This window comes from Pholcus phalangioides, unplaced genomic scaffold, assembly GCF_987345545.1.
Source record: "Pholcus phalangioides strain wild (caught in Gottingen) unplaced genomic scaffold, Ppha-v1.0 ptg000009l_1, whole genome shotgun sequence".
NCBI lineage: Eukaryota > Metazoa > Arthropoda > Arachnida > Araneae > Pholcidae > Pholcus > Pholcus phalangioides.
In genome coordinates, this window is record NW_028301602.1 from 57,265,964 (window position 1) to 57,287,689 (window position 21,726).

The 21,726-nt window shown below is 37.1% G+C and overlaps 1 protein-coding gene across 1 annotated transcript in view; it reads left to right on the forward strand.

Annotated features, from left to right (window-relative positions):
• The window catches only part of LOC149083358 (monocarboxylate transporter 10-like), a 103,270-nt gene extending 86,674 nt beyond the window's left edge, over window positions 1-16,596 (forward strand). The window contains exons 2-5 of the mRNA XM_089236615.1: window positions 7,878-8,211; window positions 8,395-8,677; window positions 11,540-11,921; window positions 14,239-16,596. Of these exons, the coding sequence (XP_089092741.1) occupies window positions 7,878-8,211; window positions 8,395-8,677; window positions 11,540-11,921; window positions 14,239-14,900 (1,661 nt within the window). The 3' untranslated portion in view covers window positions 14,901-16,596. The remainder of the gene's footprint in view (window positions 1-7,877; window positions 8,212-8,394; window positions 8,678-11,539; window positions 11,922-14,238) is intronic.
• Window positions 16,597-21,726: the final 5,130 nt, after the last annotated feature.

Consider the following 21,726-nt stretch of genomic DNA (forward strand, 5'->3'; position numbering starts at 1 on the left):
CTGGATTAGACGGGGGGGGGGGGGTCCACGAGAAGGAGGAAATATTGTCCAAAGTTGCCGTGGTTGAAAAAAAGGTGAAAACTTCATATACACACAAAAAGTGTGTGTGTGTGTGTGTGTGTGTGTGTGTGTGTGTGTGTGTGTGTGTGTGTGTGTGTGTGTGTGTGTGTGTGTGTGTGTGTGTGCGTTGCGTGCTTGCGTGCGTGCGTGCGCGCGCGCATCAAAAAGAAAAAAAATTCTTCACCTGTGTAATTAATAGACTAACCAATATAACTGAATTAAAGTAATATTCTTCATAAAAGAAAAAGATATTTATATCACATATAGCGTACGCAGCATATGATATCAACGTATCTACAAAGACGGGGAGAGAGGGGTAGATCTAAAGGAAAAAATTGTCTACTTTTTCTTGTCTGTTCTCATTCCACTCAATCACTCAATTAATTGAATCAATCCTGAGTAGAGTTTCCACACACATGCACAAGTGACCAATGAATCACCATCGAATCTTACGAAATACCACTTATTCTCCGGCTGTATCTATAATTTCCTTTATTAGAGATCGGGTGACGATATCGACTAAAGACAAGAGTCAGCACACTATTAAAAAAAAATTAAATCATTGATTAAATATCACAAAACACATCAGTCAATATACCATTAATCAATCAGATGCGATATAGACACGTGATTTCCGTAAAACTCACCGATGTGAGCATATTTTTTCAACTTTTAATGCGATTCAAGGAATCTTTAAATATCTAGAGCTAGATATTTTCTTCAAGCAATAGGTTGATAAACTGAAGCACAAAAATTAGAATGGAAGCAATAAACCAGGGGTGCACAACCTCTGGCACGAAGGCCAAATGCGGCCTGCAAATGAATTCCATCTGGCCCGCGAAAGGTGGTCCGGTAGGAAAGTATCAATATGCACAACACGGTAGATGCCCCTGCTGATCATATTTCCTTCATAAAAATACGGAAATCGGGATCCATACTTGATATCACTTGATATATTACCGCGAAAAAATTGGCAAAGGCAAGTACAGTTGCCAATTACAACCAAAAAAAATTTTCAAAGGCAAGCAGAGTTGTCAATTGCAGCCGAAAAAATTGTAAAAGGCAAGTAAAGTTGCCAATTACAGCCAGACAAGTTGTCAGAGGCAAGTAAAGTTACCGAAAGGCTGAAAAATCGCTTAAATGACGGGAAATGGAGAGATGCAAGTCTCAATGGGTAAAAAAAATGTAATTCGCCAAAAAAAAAGAAGTGTATGTCTGACAAATATGTGAGATAAATATACTGTATTTATATTACTATAATTATAATAGAGTCATAATTATCATAGTATAATCATGAAATAATATAGTCACAAAAATTATTTCAATTCTTGTGATTTCGGTAACCAATAAAAATTCAAGCAGGCCTCATTGGAAATATGGGAGGAAAACGTGACAGTTTATAAAAAACTCTGGGCAACCAAAATTACGGGAATGTCCCGTAAATACGGGCCTTATGGTAAACCTCATGTATACAAGTTTCTGACCGACGAGCGGTAGAAATACCCCTTATCAAACCCACGGACTAAGAAGGCTGTGCTACCCTTGCAATAAACCCATATTTTGAGACCAGTCACATTTTCAAAAAAAAATTCCATCAGGTGCTAAGCTCTTCGAATATTTTCTCGTTAAAAGTATCACAGTATTTTCTTTTTAACAGTAAAACATTCTGAAAACAACAGCGTGAACCAACTAATGCGGTAACCCCGTCGATAACCACGTAGGAAACCTCTCAATCCAAAAGAACACTTACAGATAATAACATAAACGGGACATGGTAATCTTACTCCGTACAAAGCGCTAACAAACTATCCTTTAAAAGGACGTATAGCCCTTGTTTCGTTCTGCCCCAACCCCCTCCCCACTCCCTCTTCTCTTTGAAAATGAATTGCAACTGATCGGCTAAGCAATTCACGTCCTTCCATTGGCAGGTTTTAAACTAGATATAAGACAAGCTACTAAACTGATGGGGCGTGTTCCGCATATAAATTCGAACACACTTCTGTTGCTGCTGCTACGTACAAGAAGTTCAAGCCACCAACCGACACAGTGTAAATGGACCACGTTTACTTCTTATTTTTTTTTAATTTAAAAATTAATTCGTTCGGATGAAGACCGTGGATCTGTCTCTACGTGTATCAGTAACGCCTTGCTTTTTTTCCTTTAAAAAACCATAATAACAAATAAATGAATGTTGTACACCAAAGCTTGAAAAATGATCAAGAGTATTTAATCGATTATAGCTTTCTTGATGAGATGATCATTCGAGCTAAGAAAAGAAACCGTTGAACTGCGTTCCTCTGTGAGAATCAAATTTATATTCCTGAGAGGGTTATAAAGGTATTTTCAGTCATTTTGCAAATCTGATTCGTATTTCAACATTCTGTTACATCTAGGGTTGCCCTTCTTAAGGTGGTCACTGACATTTTCTAGGACTAAGTTGAAATTTAAACAGAACATTGTGGTCCATGTCGGGGTATCGTAATCATCAACAATTTTCAATCAACCTTTTTTGAATGTATGTGGATTCCCCCCCCCCTCAGTGATATTATTATGTACGTTTGCCACACACACTTTCAATTGACTCCAGCCACCTCCCTGATCCCATCACTCCAACTGATTGGGACGCTTTCTCTGACGTTAAATACAAATACAAAGGCCACACAACAAGCAAAATGCCCGAAAGGTAGCTGAAAAAAAGATGCCCATAAAAATGTGAATTTAAATCACGGTGAAACCTCGCTACAACGATAAATCCCTCTACAACGATATTTTTTCAAGTCTTGTTTGGAATGCCTATCGTCTAATATAACACTCTAGCCTCTCGATATATAACGATAATCCCTCTACAATTTTTTTATCGTGGTCCACATAGTATCGTTATATCGGGAATCACTTTATATCAAATTACAACATCCCAAAATAATATCAATTATCGTGAAAACTATTAATTATGGTAAAATACACTGTCTATAAAAAGCAATAGTTGTCTCGTCTAAGTATGGATAGCTTCTCGATTTATCCCCGATATGTTTATCGTATTTGTGTTTAAACGTGTCAATTGTGTTAAAATTCACGACTCCTAGGCGTACGCTATTCCATTTATTCACAACCCAACCTTGAGTTGTCCCTTATCAATCGATACTGGTGTCCCCTTGTCGAAGCACTCGATTGATGATGTCTTAATAACTCATGGTCCATCCTATCCCTCCCGTTGAAAATTTTAAGAACTTCAATCATATCCCCCGACACACCCGCATTCTTCCAATGTAAACATATTCAGAACATCAAGTTTCTCTTCATAGCCAGCAAGAGCACGCGCTGCACACATCTCTTCTCTGCACCCTCTCGACCAAGTCTGTGTTCCTCTGTAGGTATGGTCTCCAAAACCTTAAGGCATACTCCAATCCGGGAAAAGTGGAAGGATCACTTTAAGAAAACGCGAAGAGACATTTTTAAGAATGAAATCATTGTATTCGCTTTTTTTTACCACCGTGATGCAATGTTCAGAAAACCCGAGTCGCTCGTCAATGAGCATGTCCATATCAGTGATCCTAGTTGCATCGGGAACAACTGTGCCATTCAACTCGTAAGTGAAGCGTGGGTTGTTCGAACCAAAATATTTAGGGGCAATACAAATTCAGAACATGTGTGGCCCATGTTGTCCAGTTTTCTAGAAATATGTCTCGCCCTTTTCCATTTTAAACGTTTGGTTCTCTCCATGACATCATATGCCTTTGTTCGGCTTCTTATCCAAAGTGATTCGTTTTCTATCTCTCCTAACATTTTTCTTTACATGATCCATTGCACTATCTAAAGCCTTTGTGCTGTTTCACTCATCATTGGAAACACACATACAAAAGTATTTTATCATTTATTTTAATTCATCCGATTTGTTGCTGATAATAACATTGGTAAACGTAAAAAAATTAAACTCCATGCATTTTTATTCGTTTCTTAACCAATATTCTCTAAATCTTCAACTCCAACCAACAGGTCACATGTGGACCTCGAAGCTTTTTGCAATGTCCCTCCGACGAAAACACATACATAATTCCAGAATTTATAGAAATGCTAGAAAAGAAACCTCAATGAAGAAGTGTATTTCAGAATTGGCGAAAGAAGTAATTTTTTAAAAATTATTTTAAGAAAATCTTTCAGAGCTAATGAGAAATAATTTCAGTATTGATGGGGAATTATTTCAAAATTATCGAAAAAATCATTTCAGAATTGGGGGAAAACATTATTTCCAATTTAAACAATTTTTAATTAATGAAAAATATTTCTAAAATAATTTAAAGATTTTTTTTCAGAATCAGTGAAGACTCATATTTGATGAAAAAAATAATAATAATCTTAGAATAAATAAAACTCTCCAATAAAAAAGGCCCACTGTTGGACTCGGAACCCTGGGCTCAGTTAGGCCCTCCCATTGACACCAATGTATGAATGTAGATACCACAGAAGGACTTGTGGGCCCTCCTGGTTCATGGATTTTTTTTGACCCGCAACGTCTGAAAGGCTGAAGACTCCTGCTCTAAATACTTCTTCTAATTCGGTAATAAATAGCATTAATGAGATAGTAGGAGTGCCAAGCTCTACATAAATATCATGAATTTCGATGAATCAGTGAATAAGTGTTAGTTAACTTAGTTTTTTAGGTTAATTTTTTTTTTTTTTTTGATGGTCCTCCTTCTGTAGATCATTTTTGTTGCAAAATCTTTGACCTTATTATCCAAAAAAAGAGGGAAAAATGAAGACATATTTTTGTTTTTACACCCATATACGGTCTCTCAATTTTCATTTATTTATTTTATTTTTTTACCAGGTATTGAAAAAAACTTTTTTAATTATTTATTGTATGTTTAAAAAAGAAAGTGATGAAAGAAAAGAAGATAAATGATTCACAGACAAGGAAAGGGTGTTTGTTTTTTTATTGTTAGTAAACAAGTGTCTTTTCAGACAGCGCTAAGGCTTCCATCAATCACGAGTTCCGACTGCGAATGTTACTACTACAGGGTTCTGGAGATTAATGACTTTGCTTAACGATCTTTGCCTTCCTTCTCTGGAGAGACAGAGAGAGGAATCCATTTATTTGTCGGATTTGCTTCATCAACACCGATTAGTGACCGCGTCAATCTGTTGCGAAACCTTACCACCATCATCACCATAAGTTGAAGAGAAAATGAAATACATTTATCACACACCGATATAGACCGATCATTTCACATCCACCTTTGAAATATTCAAAAATTCAAACGTGGGACTTTTTCTCTACCTTTTTTATACACGTGGTGATAGATTAATCGATGTCATATGAGTTAGGTTTCACGAAAAATAAAATAAATAAACCAGTTCCCTCTCTCTCTCTCTCTCTAATATAATCTTTGAAAAAAACATATAGCTGCCGTATTTACTATCGTATAAGGGACAATTCTAGGTTGTGGTGTCGCGGGGAATTTTTCTCTAATAGGGTTGTTAATAAATGGAATAGCTTGTCCCGGGGGTTGTAAATTCTAACACAATTGGCACGTTTGAAAAGACACGATAAACATGTTTGGGTAAATCGAGAAGCTATCCGTACTTAGAATAAGTATTTTTATGGGAATGTATAATATTTTATCATTGTATATATAGCTTTTAGTTTTTATAATTGCAATTTTAATTGGGTTGCTGTATTTTAGAAATATATGACATCCTTATTTGTTATGGGCATCTTTTCCACAGTCACCTCGTTTGGCATTTTTCCTGTTGTTGCCTTGTATTTGTATAGGATGAGTTTTTTTATTCAATTTTCACTGCTTCAAACACGCAGGTCGACCTATAGGCACGAGCGGATATGTAAAAAAAATTCACTAAGAGACATCAATCATATATATTTATTGCTGCCCCGCCCCTAGAGGCATACAGCTAAGAGACATAAAAGAGATAAAATAAACATGCGAATTAATTTAAGAAATAACTCCAGAACTAATGATAATTTTCACTGTTTGGAAATAATGATTCGGGATTCATTAAAAAATCAATATTGATGAAGAAATATAAAATGCTCCAAAACTAATGAAAGAAATAGCTCCAGAATTTAAGGAAAATTCAGAATTTATGAAAGTTTTCAGAACTCTTTTGGGGCTTCGCATTAATAAAGGAACAGAATTAATAAATCTAGTTTACTTTATGTTGATCTCATAAAATCATCCCTCGCCTTATATGCGGTATATCGTAGACGAATTCAAGTATGATATTAAGCTGTTTTGTACAAAATGTGTAAAGGATTTAAGAAAAATTTCTTGAAACTTGCCTCAATCTTGTTATATCCCCCCCCCCCCCCGGATTTTTTTATGTGCCAAAGACATGAATGTGCAAATTTTCCTTTTTGGCTTTACCAGCTGATTGTATAACTTATTAACTAAGTTTTGCCTGAAACGCGAATGTGTACCTCCTATTGGAACATATTTTACAAAACATTTTAGGGAAATAACTTCCATAAAATAACGTGGTTAGAATAAACATTCAAACAACGCGTCGTTTTCGAAGTTCTTGAAATTTGCAAATTTGTTTCTGGCGTAAGGGGGACGATGAAATACGATTGAACTCGGATACCACGGTACCTCCACTATATCGTCGATAAGTCACAGTTCGGATGAATTCCCTCGTTAATGATTCTCACTTTTAACGTCAACAAAGTGCAGTCATCTCGGATGTAACGGCACATTTCCCTAAAATTTTTGTTTCCAATTTTATGATGTTTTTTCAAGAAAATCTTATAATTTTAGCTTACACTCACACAAACCATTGTTGAGACATAGGTCGGCTTTTCTATTAATAACTATGAATTTAAAAACGTCCGCGTTACATGAATGACGAACATAAATGTTGAGATTCCAACCATTTCACGCGTAAACATTGGCAGATTTCCTGGAGGCCATAGGTCCGTATTGATACCCGCTTCTTAGTATATATTTCTTATTTGTCAGGGGATCTTGAGATCCTTAATTCGGTTCAATCCATACAAGTCTTCGGACTGTCATCTGTTTGAACAAAAACAACTCCTATAATTCACCCAAAAAAACTCACTTAAGGAAATTTCTCAGGGTTAAAAATAAAAAACTCATACTTGTTTTTATCATTAATCCTGATTCCAAAGCATTATACAGTATCAGAAATAATAAGAGATTTAGCGTAAAAAAATCTCTTTATAATAAAGACCTCATGTGGAGGTGGTGCAAACTTTGTTTATTTCCGCAGAATTTATATTAAGGGTGAAATAACCACTTCCAAAAAAGAATCTGACCGTATTACTGATCCGTATATACATAACTATATACTATATACACAACTACTACTACTGAACAACACATGCACTTCGTCCATATTCCTCTGCGGAATTTCTAACGAATTGGTAATTACTATGTGCAGTAATACATATCATTATTTCTTAATTCCAACCTCGTTTATAACAACACAATTTCATGCTCCCTTTGTCTTTAAAGCAAAGTTCCATTGTGTATTTTGTTTTTATGGGAGAGAGATAAGATTGTCAATATAAAGTTGGCGATCCAACACCGAAAATTTGATTCAAATTCTTGTTAGTGTCAATGAAACATCATAAGTCCCATTTCTGTGCATGTTTGTGTATATACCGAGATAAATATACATGATGATTTTTATCACCTGAATTCAGTCGATTCTATTCCTATTATACTTATCATTAAATGCTCTTCATTCTAGTTTTCTTAGATTTCTTGGCGTAATTTAGTCATTAATTAGAAAGTGTTTATTCACGACGATAGCTCATTTTATCTTGTTTCATTTCTCCGTAGTATGCGTCGGAGCGTCTTCCATGTGCTTCTCTCAACTGATGTCGCCTGTGATAGTAGCCCTGAGCCGCAAGAAGAGCGTCCGGCTGATGGCGATTCTTGGTGGTCTCGTTACTGCACTCGGTTGCCTATTTACGTCCTTCGCTTCGCAGATGCACCAGCTGTTCTTCAGCTTCGGCATATTCATCGGAGGAGGTGCGTGTCTCACCAGGGACACTTCGACTGTAATTGTCGGACAATACTTCAAGAGGAGAAGGGAATTCGTTGAAATATTTGTGATTTCGGGAACTGGTCTCGGACTTGCCTTCATGCCCGTTTCGGTCACTCAGCTCGTCAGGTGAGTTCCTATATCTTCGAATGCGACCGAATTCAAGATCCCGTGGACCCAGCATTTTTCGAAAACATCCATTAATTTAGTGGCAAAGGCTACGAAGTAGCTTGTGTTTCGACACAATTTAAATTAATGATGACGCTGTCAAATATAATCAGCATGTTTTCACCATGTAAACTGTACTTATAGGTCTTTCGGATGGAGACTGGGGCTTCAGACTGTAACTGGAATATTGTCGCTGACGTTCATTCTCGGTATTTTTTATCGTCCAGCCTCTCTATACCATCCTCAGCGCCGTGCCATCCTACACCTCAAGGGGCTACAGAAGAGATCGAAGGCCAAAGACAAAAACGCTGCCAAAGAAAAACCGCCTTTCTTCGACTTTGGCGTTCTCAAATCGAAGACGGTTCAGATTCTGATTTCCGGGAGTGCTGTGTCCGCCTTTGGAGTGAACGCACCGATCATGTTACTGGTAAAGTCATTTTACGAACCCTCTTTTTTCTAATCTGCATGCGCTACTCATTAAGTTAGGGTTGTATATTTTCTTTCCTGGATATCATTATTGAGTTTTTATTTACATTTGCCAAACTTGTAAAAAGTATCCTGACTTGAGCAATGACGAAATTCATGTTCACTGGTGGACTATGGAGTCTGTTTGCACCCCTGCCCAAAAAATGTTCCGTGTCCGAAGTCTATAGTCTAAACTAAAAGCTATCTAGTAGAAGTCTAGACTTCTATAGGTTTTACGATTTCGACAGTCGGCGCCGTTACGCGGATTGGAAGGTTTTTTCCTTCCAATCCGTTACGGTGCCAACTTTCGGAAGCTGCACTATAGTCTTACCTTTAGATCAGGGATTCCTAACCTTTGTGATGCACTGACCCTTTGCACCTGTTATTTAGATGAGGCCAATAAGGTGAAGGCCACGGATCCCTTTCCCGAATAACATTCAGCATATAATCACAATAACTCTCATCCAAACTCACTGCCCTTCCTGAAATTTCTCCGGAAGGGGTGGGGGGAGGGGGGTCTTTGGACCTCTGGTTAATCACTGTATTAGATTTTGTTTTAAAAAAACTGGTTTTTCTTTATCTTTGTCGAATTTTAGAAATTCGTAAAAAACTTTGACTACGTATGACTTTAAAATCAATACAAATCCCCAAGTTCTACAACAAAACAAAAAATAAACAATTTTAATTTCAAACAAAAAAAAAATTTAAACTCAAATGAATTCTCATATAAGACGCCGTTGTTATCCCCCCCCCCCAGTTTTTAGCTGCGCTCGTTGTTTCACTTCGTTTTCCATTTATTTTCACAATCTGTCAAGGAATTTAGAAAAGAACTGGAAGGATGAAAATAACACCAAAAAGAGATAAAAATGAGGCCCAAACACAAAAAACAAAGCGAGCATTTGGTTTGTACAGATAAAAATGTAGGCGGAACTTGTTGGACATGGTCTTGGCAGGAGTTGCTTCCACGCTATTAACCGTCAACGTAAATAAATCAGAACGAAATCCCCCCTTAATCCCCATCTAGCAACTGAGTCGGAAATTGTTCATCCATCCCGAAGAAAGAGGAAAATACCACGGCCGGGATATACCAGAAGAAGGAAAAACAAATAAAGAAACGGTTTGGCGCAATCAGGGAGTATCCATTTCTTTTCGCATAACTTATTTTTGTCCTGGAAAATGGAAAGAAAATTTATCGCTTGTTTCTTCTCTTGCGGGTTTTCACTTCTGCGACACGAGTTTTATGGTGGGGGTGGACCTTAAAAATACGCGGAAGCAAAATTGTTCGTTGCTGATGTATGTTATTACAGTGTAAAAAAACCTCAGAGCGGAAACAAACTTGACACTCCCTCTCTAGCTAAAATTTTTCAACAAAAATACCGTCATCATCATCATCATCATCATCATCAAACGAAACCGAGAGCTTCGCTTTTTTTTTCCATCCCCTTCATCAGATTCAATTCCATCTCGAATTTCGGCGAAAAAATAAAAACAGAAGGTCTCTGTTTCTTTCATTTTTTTGTTTTAATTAAAAAGTCTCTCCAACGAGATCAGGCAAACCTACAACATGACACTCACATTACATGAAAATGCAGGCATTTGCCATTTTCACTTCAAAAGTATTCAATTCAGGTAGCAGTCATGCACGCTGCAGTTAGTGAGGGCCCTACCACTTTGTCACAGAGTACTAAGACAGGTAGCAGCACCGCCGCTGTGGTGGTTCAGTGATCATAGTGATGGACTCGCATCGCGGGGTCCCGGGTTCGATCGCAACTGGCGCCACAGTAGTGGTTGGCTGAAGTTGGTTTTCTGTGGTTCACAACTTCGCGGTGCAAGTGCGAACAGATTTTTTTTTATAATAATAACGTGATCCTCACGTATTCCCAAGAGACCCACTACTACTTAACCGTACATACTCCTCGTACGCATTCCTCTACGGAATTTCTAACGATTCGGCACATTACGGAATGTGTGTGTGTGTGTGTGTGTTGCCTGATGAAAATACGGAAAAACGGTAATAATATTTTTAATGCAGTCAATCCTCGGTTTGCGTACAATCCGCTTAACGAACAAAAAAAAATTTGTTCGGATTATGAACTTGTTCTTGAGTTACGAACATGCAGGTCGGAAAAAATTACACTAAATCCGAAGGAATGATGGATGAGTAAGTCAATGGCCACATGGCGGTTTTTTTTTTTAAGTTCTTTTCTCTAAATACGACTCCTCTTATCCTCAGGGATCAACGTGACATTTCAAACTTTAATAAGGTTTACATCTAAACAAATTTTCAGAAATGTTTTGCTATAATCTCTGACACAGAATCAGCATTCACTGATTTCTGGAAACATAATTTTAATGTCCTAAATTGCTCATAGTTCTTATTAATAAAGCTTGGCAGCAAGTGACTCACAGGATCATGAATTCTGTTTGGAAGGCATTGTGGCCAGATTGCAGGCAGAAATTTTGAGGGCTTCAATTTGAGATTAATAGATGGAAATTACTGAGAGACCAGATATGAATCCGGCTCTGTTCTCTTACAGGATATAAGCCCGTTACCTCTCGTAAGGTTAGGATTATTTCTATCAAGAAGAAAGTGCTTTCACAGAGTCAGTAGATGATTTTAATTGGTTTTACATAAAGGCACTTGAGCGTGAAACGTTGTTGCAAAAATTGACACTAGAAATCTTCAAGGATCTCAGGAACGAATTAATCTATTTTACATTTTGTGATTCCTATTAAAAAAACTATTTCGGTTTTTGAACAAACTTCAGGAACGAGTTTTAAGTTGGTAAACCGAGTGTTGATTGTATGTTGTGTTTCATTGCAGATGCATCAAGGTAAGAAAGAAGGAATGGACTATAACTCTCTACTGCTGTTGCAGTCTTTCCTCGGAGTAGCATCTACTCTAGGCACGGCAGCCTTCGGATTCATCGTCGTCAAGAACAGCATGCAGTGCATGATAGCTAGGCAGTACCTAAGCCAAGCGTCCTGCTTCGTTATGGCGTTGTCCTTGCTGGCCTTCACTTGCCTCAAAGACTATTACGGTTACCTTATCTTCGTGTGGGTTTACGGTTTCTTCTATGGAGGTTACCAATATTCCCTGAAGATGTTCGCTTTTGAGAAGGTCAGGGCTAGAAATTTCACGAAAGCCTGGGGTTACTTGCAGTGCGGTCAAGCCATTCCTCATGCTGTCGGGCTCCCACTCACAGGTGATTATTTCCATGGTCATTTTTGAAAAAATCGGCTGATTATTTCTATTGTATAATTTCATATGAACGTGTAGATATCTCAGAATCTCATAAAAATCATATTTGAATCTATTTGAGCTAAGTAGGGGTTATCTAAGTTTTCCGGTTAAATTAAGACTGACGTCTCGAAATGATTCATGTTGAGTGTTGACTGTCATTGTCTATTCACATGCACATCAGTAGACTTCTGAGAGTTTCCGTTTGAAAGCAATGTGTTTCCTAGCTTGGTGGGTAACTAATCACGCATTTATTTCTTCATATAAGTTCTTTTGTGGATCAAAATATGGTCAAACTTGGTTACAACGACCTTAGTTGTAATGACACCTCTGCTATACCGTCAATAATGATAGTAGTCCGAACTGATTCCCACAGAGAATAATGTTGAAGAAACTTGCTTATAACGGCGATGAAAAGCAACTACCTCGGATGTAACGACAAATGCTTAGCCACATTTGTTTTCGTTTGAATGACGTTTTGTCAAGATTTTTCAAATATTAGTTTTCCTTTCCAAAGTATTAATTTTCCAAGTGTGTTTTTTTTTTCTTTTTTTTTAAGCAGATTTGGTGTAGCACTGTATTTCTCGCCAAGAATATATTTGGAAATATTAGTCAAATTCGCCAACACTTGGCAACATGTCTGTCGAGAATCAGCAATTTCCCGCATTAATTATCTCAATTTCCCGTATTTTTCTCGATCAAATTGGCCACCCTAATCATAGAAAAATAAAAACTTCCCCGTGGAAACGTCAACGCCCGTTGTAGTGGCACCTCGGTTGTAATGACAAAATGTCATGGAATTTTCGGTGTCGTTATAATCGAGTTTGACTATACGCACTTTTATGAATTTTTCTTTGATCGTCTGTATTTTGATATACATGATATTTCCCAAAGAGTGTCCGAAAGCAATGAAAATTATACGGTTTATTTTCAAATGAAAATAAAATTTAAAAATATCAGCAAAAACTAAATAAATGTAGCTGCGAAGAGGCAATTCTGAAAATAATAATACTTAGTGCAATATTTTAAGAAAGAAAGTGTGCTAAAAATTTGGACCTCTCTTCTGATTATTCTAGTTTAAGAAATTTTCGATATTTGGATAAAAATTCGCGGGTGATTAAAATATTTCAAAACTCAAAAATCAAGACGTTAACCATACATCTATCTCGAATAACCCTTTTTCATTCCTTTCAATTTCCACTCTTCTCTCCCTCTGTACCCACAAGTTTGCGCCTGTTAAAAATCGGAAGAAAGCCTACTTCAGTAATTTAGATATGGTATTTTCGGGGGGGGGGGAGTTCAGTGATTTATGCTGTGCCGCTTAAAGCTTTAATCTTGTGTTCCACCGACTCTTTGTACCCATAAGGCGAACACCGGCGACTCCCCGCTTAGTGCCATGAAAGCCATAGACCCCCTTCACAGAATAACATTATAGCGCATAATAATGCAAAACACAATAAGTTAATTCTTGTCTCATCCAAGCTCACACGGATCTCCTAAAACCTCTCCAAGGACCCCAAGGAGAATAAAAACTAATTGTGGTGTTGATCTCTGCATATACTAGACAGGGTATAACCAGGGGCGTAGCCAGAAATTTCGTTCGGGGGGGTGACCAAAGTGACAGAACAATAGATTTGGCCATCTTTTTCCCTTTTTTCGGTCATTTTCTCACATTTCGGGGGGGGGGGGGGGACCAGACCCCCAAGTCCCCCCCCACGGCTACGCCCTTGGGTATAACTATACTGATGGTCAATACTGCAAGGGGGTGATAGAACTCGCCAAGACAAACAATAACCATACAATAACAATAATTCACCATACAATGTGGGGTCAAAAGGTAAGCCGAGAGGGCACCTGCGTGGTGAAAATGCAGGACACAATAAAGACGAAAAATAAAGAACAAGGAACCTTTATTATAGAAAACTTTAACACAAATGCTGAAATGAGCGATCACCAGTTGCGATACAGGCGTTACATCAGAGACGGACAGCAGCTGAATGTCGGGTTCTTCGAAAAAGGATGTTTCATCCCCTCCAGAAAAAAGCGCCCTCTCACGGCTCGCCACTTTGCTTTCCGACCCCACATGATATGGTTTGTTTTGGTGAGTTCTATCACCCCTAACAGTTCTGACCATCAATTTAGTTACTTAATTAGCTAATTAGTTAGCTTAATTAGTTAGTTAATTAGCTTATATATATATAAGCGTATACACATATCTGTTTAATAACAACCATAAATATACATAGCAAATATTCGTTGCACTGATATGTCTTGTATTCTAGGGTACTTGAATGAACGATTTGGAAGCAAGAGAGGATTCTACTTCTCGTCAGCATGCCTTTTCGCTGGCAGCTTGTTCCTATTCCTGATAGACGTCCATAAGAGGAACGTCAAAAGGCAAAAGGACAGTCGCCGCAGCGCAGCAAACAACGAACAGATTCCGGAAGAAAACCCGGAGAAACCGCAGAGGACGGACTACTCCGGTGGTAGCCGCAGATCCTCTCTTCAGGAACTCCCAGCGAACGAATACGAACATTTCGGTAAACAGAGGACGAGAAGCTTAGGGAACTTCGTCAGTGAAGTCCATCGACAAGAACTCACCTGCATATCAGAGGAGGTCGCCATCGACAACTTCATGGAGGATTTCATCGACGACTGCATCACTTCCTGCAACAAGGAAGAGAAATACCTGATGCTCAGTGAGTTCGAGAACAATCTGAATAGTCAGGAATCCGGCAGCAGGTCTTGCCATGAAATCAAGCGACTGCCACCGTTACGGAAAATGTCCACCGTGACTCCACCGACCTTCGAGCAGTGCCCTCAATGCCTACGGGTAGTGTCGGCGGACGGTTGCACGGAAAGCAACAACGTCATACAGATAACAAACCAAAAGTCGAAGGACGGGATAGAAGACTGTGGGATAAACACGACTACGATGCTGTAATATGATAACAAAAACATTGTTCAAATTTACTGGATGTGCCAGTGGCGTCGGAGCCGGGGGTGCTGTGGGCACGGAAGTTTGTAAAACGGGTCCGAGCACCCACAGAATTGATTCAGAAATCGAAATTTACTACATTGGACTCAAGACGAGCACCCACAAGTTCGGAACACTTCCGATGCCCCTGGGATGTGCGATGTCCAGAAAGAGAGAGAGACATTGAGCTTCAACGCACAGAACAGCCAACATAAAAGACAAAGTGTCCGTGATATGAGCATTCGCAAGTGGGTTCAAAGAAAGTAACTGCGAAAAATCTGATTTCGTGAGTTCGGTTTTCTCTAGACAAAAACCTCAAATTTCTATTTTCATCCACGAAAAACAGAAAATTCATCCATTTACATGAATGTTATCTACAGTTATTCTCCAGCAATTGCGTCAAATTTCAGATGGAACTGGTTGTATTTAAAGCTTCCATCTGATCGGAGCCCCGAATAGAGCATTCTTACTGATCAATTCTAAAAACCACCACAAAGTTTGGGAAACTACAAGAGCAATAGCACGTCAAGTTTTTTTGTTTTGTTTTTTTTGACCTATTTAACCCCTTTATGATCATCCCTTTACGATCCTCAAAAACAAACTTCACGTCAAGTACACAACGCATACACGGCATATTCCGACGTACACCAATTCGTTAGAAGTTAATCAAAGTAATGTTCACGAGGTGCATTTGCAGTTCAGCTACAGTAGTAGTATAGCCTCTATTTCAACATTCATTGAAAAAAGAAACGTACACAGGGGAAAAAGTGCACAGCCGTTAAAAGAGAAACTAAAATGTGTGTAAAGTTTTCAATATATATATTAAATTTCTCATGTTTTAATCCAGATTAATGAAGCAATTATTAAGCCTGATTAAAAAGGGTTTTTTCCTTAATTCAGACGGGCAACTTCGAGAATTCAAAGAATAAATTTAATAAACTTTTGAGTTATTTTTAGCATTCTGAAATCGGTCAGGCTGGCACATATTTCGGTTACATCAGACGAGAGAAATTAGGATTTTTCTTCGAATATATTCAATTTCTTTCATGATGCATACACATTTTTGAAGTCCCGATTCCATTCCCAGCGAAATCTGAAACAGATCAGTGAACAGTCCAGGAAAAACTGGATTTTGATAATCTTATGTCACTTTGCTTCACAGAAGACACCTTTCCATAATAAATCGCACACAAAAACAAAGAAACATGCCAAATGCCGGAATATTTCCTCTTATCAGTAACAAAAACCTTAACTGTGCACATTGAAATATTTTTTTTCTTTCCCAAATACATTTTCATGTACAATGTTATTCTATCATGAAAAACTACATAAAATTCAGATGTGTTTTTCAGTCCCGAAAATTCTACGAATTCTTACTATGAATCTAAAAACTCAATCAGAGGAAATGATGTTAAAGGAAAAACGAACGCGAACTGGTAATGGAAGAGAATGCACAAATTCTGTCGTATTTTGATCGAGGTGGTGCGACTTTCGAGCTTTGGAAATATTTTGCCGCTTTTGAGAAAAAATGTGTACTTTATAAAAGAAAAAATATTTATTTGTCTCGAACTGAAAACAACTTGATTTGGCAAATTATGTGTGAATTATATTTGTAAGAGTGTAAAAAGACATATTTATTAAAAAAAAAAAGCTTTGGAATCTGAAATGCTTGATTTTAAATGCATGAGTGTAGGCCTATATTTCAAAGAAACGATGTGTTATCAGCAATAAAATTATATCTATATGTCAAGGTAAAAGTGATAAATCCGGAGATCATTCATAATCACCCTACCATTTTGGTAAATTTTGTTAATTTACAGCATCGCAAATTTATCACATTTACTGGTGATTATGTATAATCCTCGGCTCGTATTAGCAAATACAGATGGCAGCACTGAAAAATCGAATTCAACACTACATACGCACTCAGACCGTTAGCTACACACACAGCTACACTTCCGGTACAACCGGTAAACCACCCACAGATGGTAATAGACCTGAGTTGCGCTCGGTTTCAAAGAAAGAAAGCTCGTATTAGCAAATATGGGTGAACAAGGGAATTCCCCATCCGGACACGATGATTGTTTCTGTCGAAAATAGAGAAGCATTCATCTTTCAAATTGCGCCGGTGAATATCTCTTGAATCAATCATCTATCCTCAATTTTTTAAATGAGCACTACGAATCTTACAAGGGTAAGGCTGGTAGGGCTCTAGCAAGGGACAAGCCTCGTGGTTTTTTACATTATAAATTCACTTTAGAAGAGGCCCACCAAGGATTTCAGTCTTGGTGGGGGTACATGATGAGCACCGAGACGCTCACGGTAAAAAAGGGAAATTTTCATTCTCATGAAATGTTAGCTTCCCGAACTTTTTTTTCAGATAAGGGGCACATTATCTTTTATTTCACCTGCACAGACCTGTTTCTGTTCTCACAGAATTTCGATATCTGTGCGGAATGACAAAATATTATGCTGCCTTATACAACATGGGAAATTTTTTTCTGTGCAACAAAAAAAACTGCGTACACAGAAGCATTTTCAGTTATTCTCAGACTCTAAACTTCCATATTTTGTAAACTTTTTCCACCATGAAAAAAAAGGCACCTTACTCGGGCACTTTGTCCATAACCAATAAACGAGTGAAAATAAAATTTCATCAGCAAAAATATGCCTTCCGGAAAATATTGAAAGCAATTATAAAGTACAGTATTTTAAGTTATTACATGTGAGATAGACATCAATGAACTAGAAACCCCTTCCGCCATCTATCAAATAAAACTATTACAATTTTTCAATTGAAATTAGCGACCGAATTTTGATTAATCTGCCGTATGAAAAAAAAACAATATGAAGTGATATTAGTTATTTTTATAAGCAAAAATATTAGTTAAATTATCAAGTTTCCCTTGAAATTTCGGGGCAAAAACTTGATAATTCAACTAATATTTTTTCTTATAAAATATTAACAAATATCATACCATATTCTTTTTTTTTCATACGGCGCATTATGTCAAAATCTGGTCACTAATTTCAATCGAAGAATTGTAACAGGTTTATTTGCTAGGTGGCGTAAGGGGTTCGAGTTTATTGTTGTCTTTCTCACATTAATTCAGAATTATTCTAAATTCACGGGATGATAACTTTAACGATACACCTAAACAAGCATTTTTGATCATAGAATGTGCGGTCGTATCACAATAGCAAAGGCGTTAGAGGGTGTTTTAGGTGAGTGCACAATAGCACTTCACCAAAAACAAATATCATACTTTTCCGACGGATTTGCTGAGAAATGTGCCATCAACCATTCGAGGGTGCGTATTCCTTCCTTTAGAAACAATGAATATGTACCTAGTTTAGTTAGAAATGGAGCCCATTGTAAAATTTTAACGACTAAATTGCCCGAATTTTCACCATGGCGTATACAAATCTGCGAGTTTTCTGGGGCATTTTACTGGTGCAGCTTATACACCGGCGTGTTGCCTCTACTACGGCCCGCGACGCTGCAGCTGACCATTATGTTGCTTCTCAAATAGTGAGAAGTTGGCTACTCCTGACATAAACCCAAGATCTGATAAATTTGTTCGAATTTTTCCCATGCTATGATATCAGTCCGTTCCGTACTTTGCGGAAGTAACAATACCTGAATATGATAACATTATCCGTGATTACAATGAGTGGCATCTAGTATAGCAGAACTTAGTAGTCGTGAATTACACAATTTCATTTTCTCTGACAAGGTCTTTAAAGAAACACGCCCCATGAAAAAAAAAGACTAAACTTTTATGCTTTGAGATTTTTCTATACTTTCAATCATCTATTTTTGTGTGTCCCCCTCCCCCCCCCCCCTATTTTGCGGTCCGGTGCGATGCTCCCTTACATTGTTTTCTTTCCTAGTTTCTTCGGTAGAAATATCCACAAAAAGGGAACGTTATAAGTAGGGCTCGGATTTTTTACCTAAAAATCTTGGAAATATACGATATAATATTACAAAACATATAGGACCTTATAGTTTTCTCTCATTATCGCTTCTTTTTCAGTAATTGTTTATTTTATTGCATTATAAACCTAAACACAACCAAAAATCAATTTTCCTGTTTAAAATGTTTCAAATGATTTTTAATTGAAGCTATCTCACGAAATGCAAATGAAAACCACGCCTACCTTATCCATGCCACATTCTCTTCTAGAAAGTTTTAGCATTTCACATTAGTTGTATGTTCAAATATTTACAAAAATGTTTTTATTTTGTTTCTTCTAAGAAACATCTGAAGAAACCATTTCGCAAAGGTTTTTAAAAGATTCGGAAAAATCATCACATTGGGCAAAGTATTTGATGAAACCTCGTCATAAAGTAGAAGTTGCAGGTTTCTGGTCGCAGCGAGAAGCGCTCAAGAAAGACACAAGACTTCTTTTTTTTAATTTCTTTGTTGAAACCTAACAATTAAAAAAAACGTTGTCTTGATAGGTTAGGTTTTTAACAAAACATATTAAAAACAAAAAGTGTTCTGTTGCCTTCGTATTTTTCTGTGGGATCCACAGAAAAATCATTACAAATTTGGATTTTCAGGAGTTCAAACTGGATTGGAGATCGATGTCAGCTGAAACAGACTGATTTTAATCGACGAGGTGCGTTCTATAGACCTGTGTCATATCCCTCCATGCGGATGGGACAGTATTGTAAGATGACGTTGAGGAGGAGATCGGGGTATACAACCAGGATATTCAGAGATGTTTAGATCAAGTCCTTGAAAATGTGGGTGATATCTTCCCAGGGAATGATCTTGAAAAGTACGTTTCAAAATCACTTTGATTTAAATCAGGCCACAGAGAGACCTGCTTCCCCAGGTCTCTCTGCCCGTTTTTTTTATGGTTGTCGAGTCCGTATAAAGGACCGCACAGATCTGAACTTAAAAAAAAGTTTATAAAATAAATGTAATGATAAAATAAAGTGAAATTAGAAAATTTCACACATATAAAATTTAATAAAGCTTTGTCTCGAACTAAAAATTCTTACAAGAAAATAAAAAACTCAATCAGAGAAAATTCTTTTAAACGAAAAACAGACATGAATTTGGATAGAAGAGATTATTACATAAATTCTATCATATTTTGATCGAGATGGTAAGAGTTTCGAGCCAGGGAAATATTTTGCTACTTTTGAGAAGAATGTGTTTATATTGAATGTTTACTTTGTCGAAAGAAAAAATGCTTATTTACCTCAAACTGGAAATAAACTTTCTTGGCAGGTGATGTGTGAATTAAGGTACAAAGGCAACATAACCATAGCATAATAAAAAAATCCCTCAAAAAAAAGTAATTTTTATTTTTCTATTTCTAAAACAAAAAAAAAAGGATTCAGCACTATTTTAGTATCCTATAAGACTGACTAGAGTTAAAGCAAAATGGCAGAAATGACTTGGAAACAAAAACAATTTTTGATCAAAACAGTGTACTAGCAAATAGAGATAATTATTTTCTGTCTCTCCTAACAATATATATATATTCTTTTTTGGAGTCTTCCACAGTCAAGTCTGTCAACTCGCTTTGTCAATGCACAGCGAATTATGAAGGCATGCAAATTTTTTAAGAATGACGCTCTTTTGAGACCACTTTCAAAAGCACAATGCAAAATATGTAAATTATAAGGTCCGATGTAAATAAGTCAAAGTGAACCTAATGATTTTACTGTGCTGTCCATCTTTTTTTTTAAAGGGATTTGTTTACTGAAGCACTTTCATTTCTAGCTCTTTGCTGAGTATTGTGAATATTATTTATGCCTCTGCATGCCCTAAAAATACAGAAGGCAATTGAGTAGCATCAAAATCACCAAACCTAGATTAGGCTTAAGTATCCCACTGCTTTGTTATGCAAACTATTGTTTCACCTATACACAAAATGCGCACCATAATTTTGAATGATGAATGCTAGTTACTGTCCAAGTAGTAAATACAAAATTATTTTTTCCATCCAGACAGAAGTTTTACTGACTATTCTACTTGTTGAGCCCTCAAACTAAGCAAATGAAAAATTAATAAACTTAAACTAAATGGTCCACATAATCCCCCCCCCCCCAATAACCTAAAAAATTATACAATGTCTGCTTTAGCAGAATTATTAATTGCAATCTACATCATTTGTATCATTTGACGATATATCGATGATTCCCTCCTCAATTAAAATCAATTACACGAATTTTGTTGATAGGATTTGTGGTGAAAAAAGTAGGACAAAAGTATGACTTTTTACCAAAAAGTAGGTAAAGTGGGTGTCCTGCATATTTATTTTTAAAACAAGTTTCAAATCTGAGATTCTTGATTTTAAATTCATGAGAGTATATTTCAAAGAAATGAGAAGTATACAAAATTGTAATATAGGTATTACAAGTAAAGACATGCCAACATTGACTTAAAGCTCGTCAGTACTGATGAATGTTCAGCTTCACCATGGGGAAAGGGGGTACCCCCTAGGACAACATAATCATAGTACATTAAAAAATAATCACTCAAAAATTTAATTTTTTTTAATTTTAATTCAAAGTTCATTAAATACACCACCTCAGTGGCACTGGAATTTAGAGGGCTTAGGCCACGTGAGCCCCTCCCGAAACAATGTTCCGAGGTCCTTAATAATTCATGAATATTCAATGCAACCCTCCCCCAATCCCAGTTTTCTTCGTATCAAAGCTCCTATGACGAAACATTCTTTCCGACACAAGTTCCGTGAGCTCGACCATGCACTATGCAAATGAAGCCGAGTCCGGATCCGCGAGCGCTGAACCATTCAAAAACCTGTT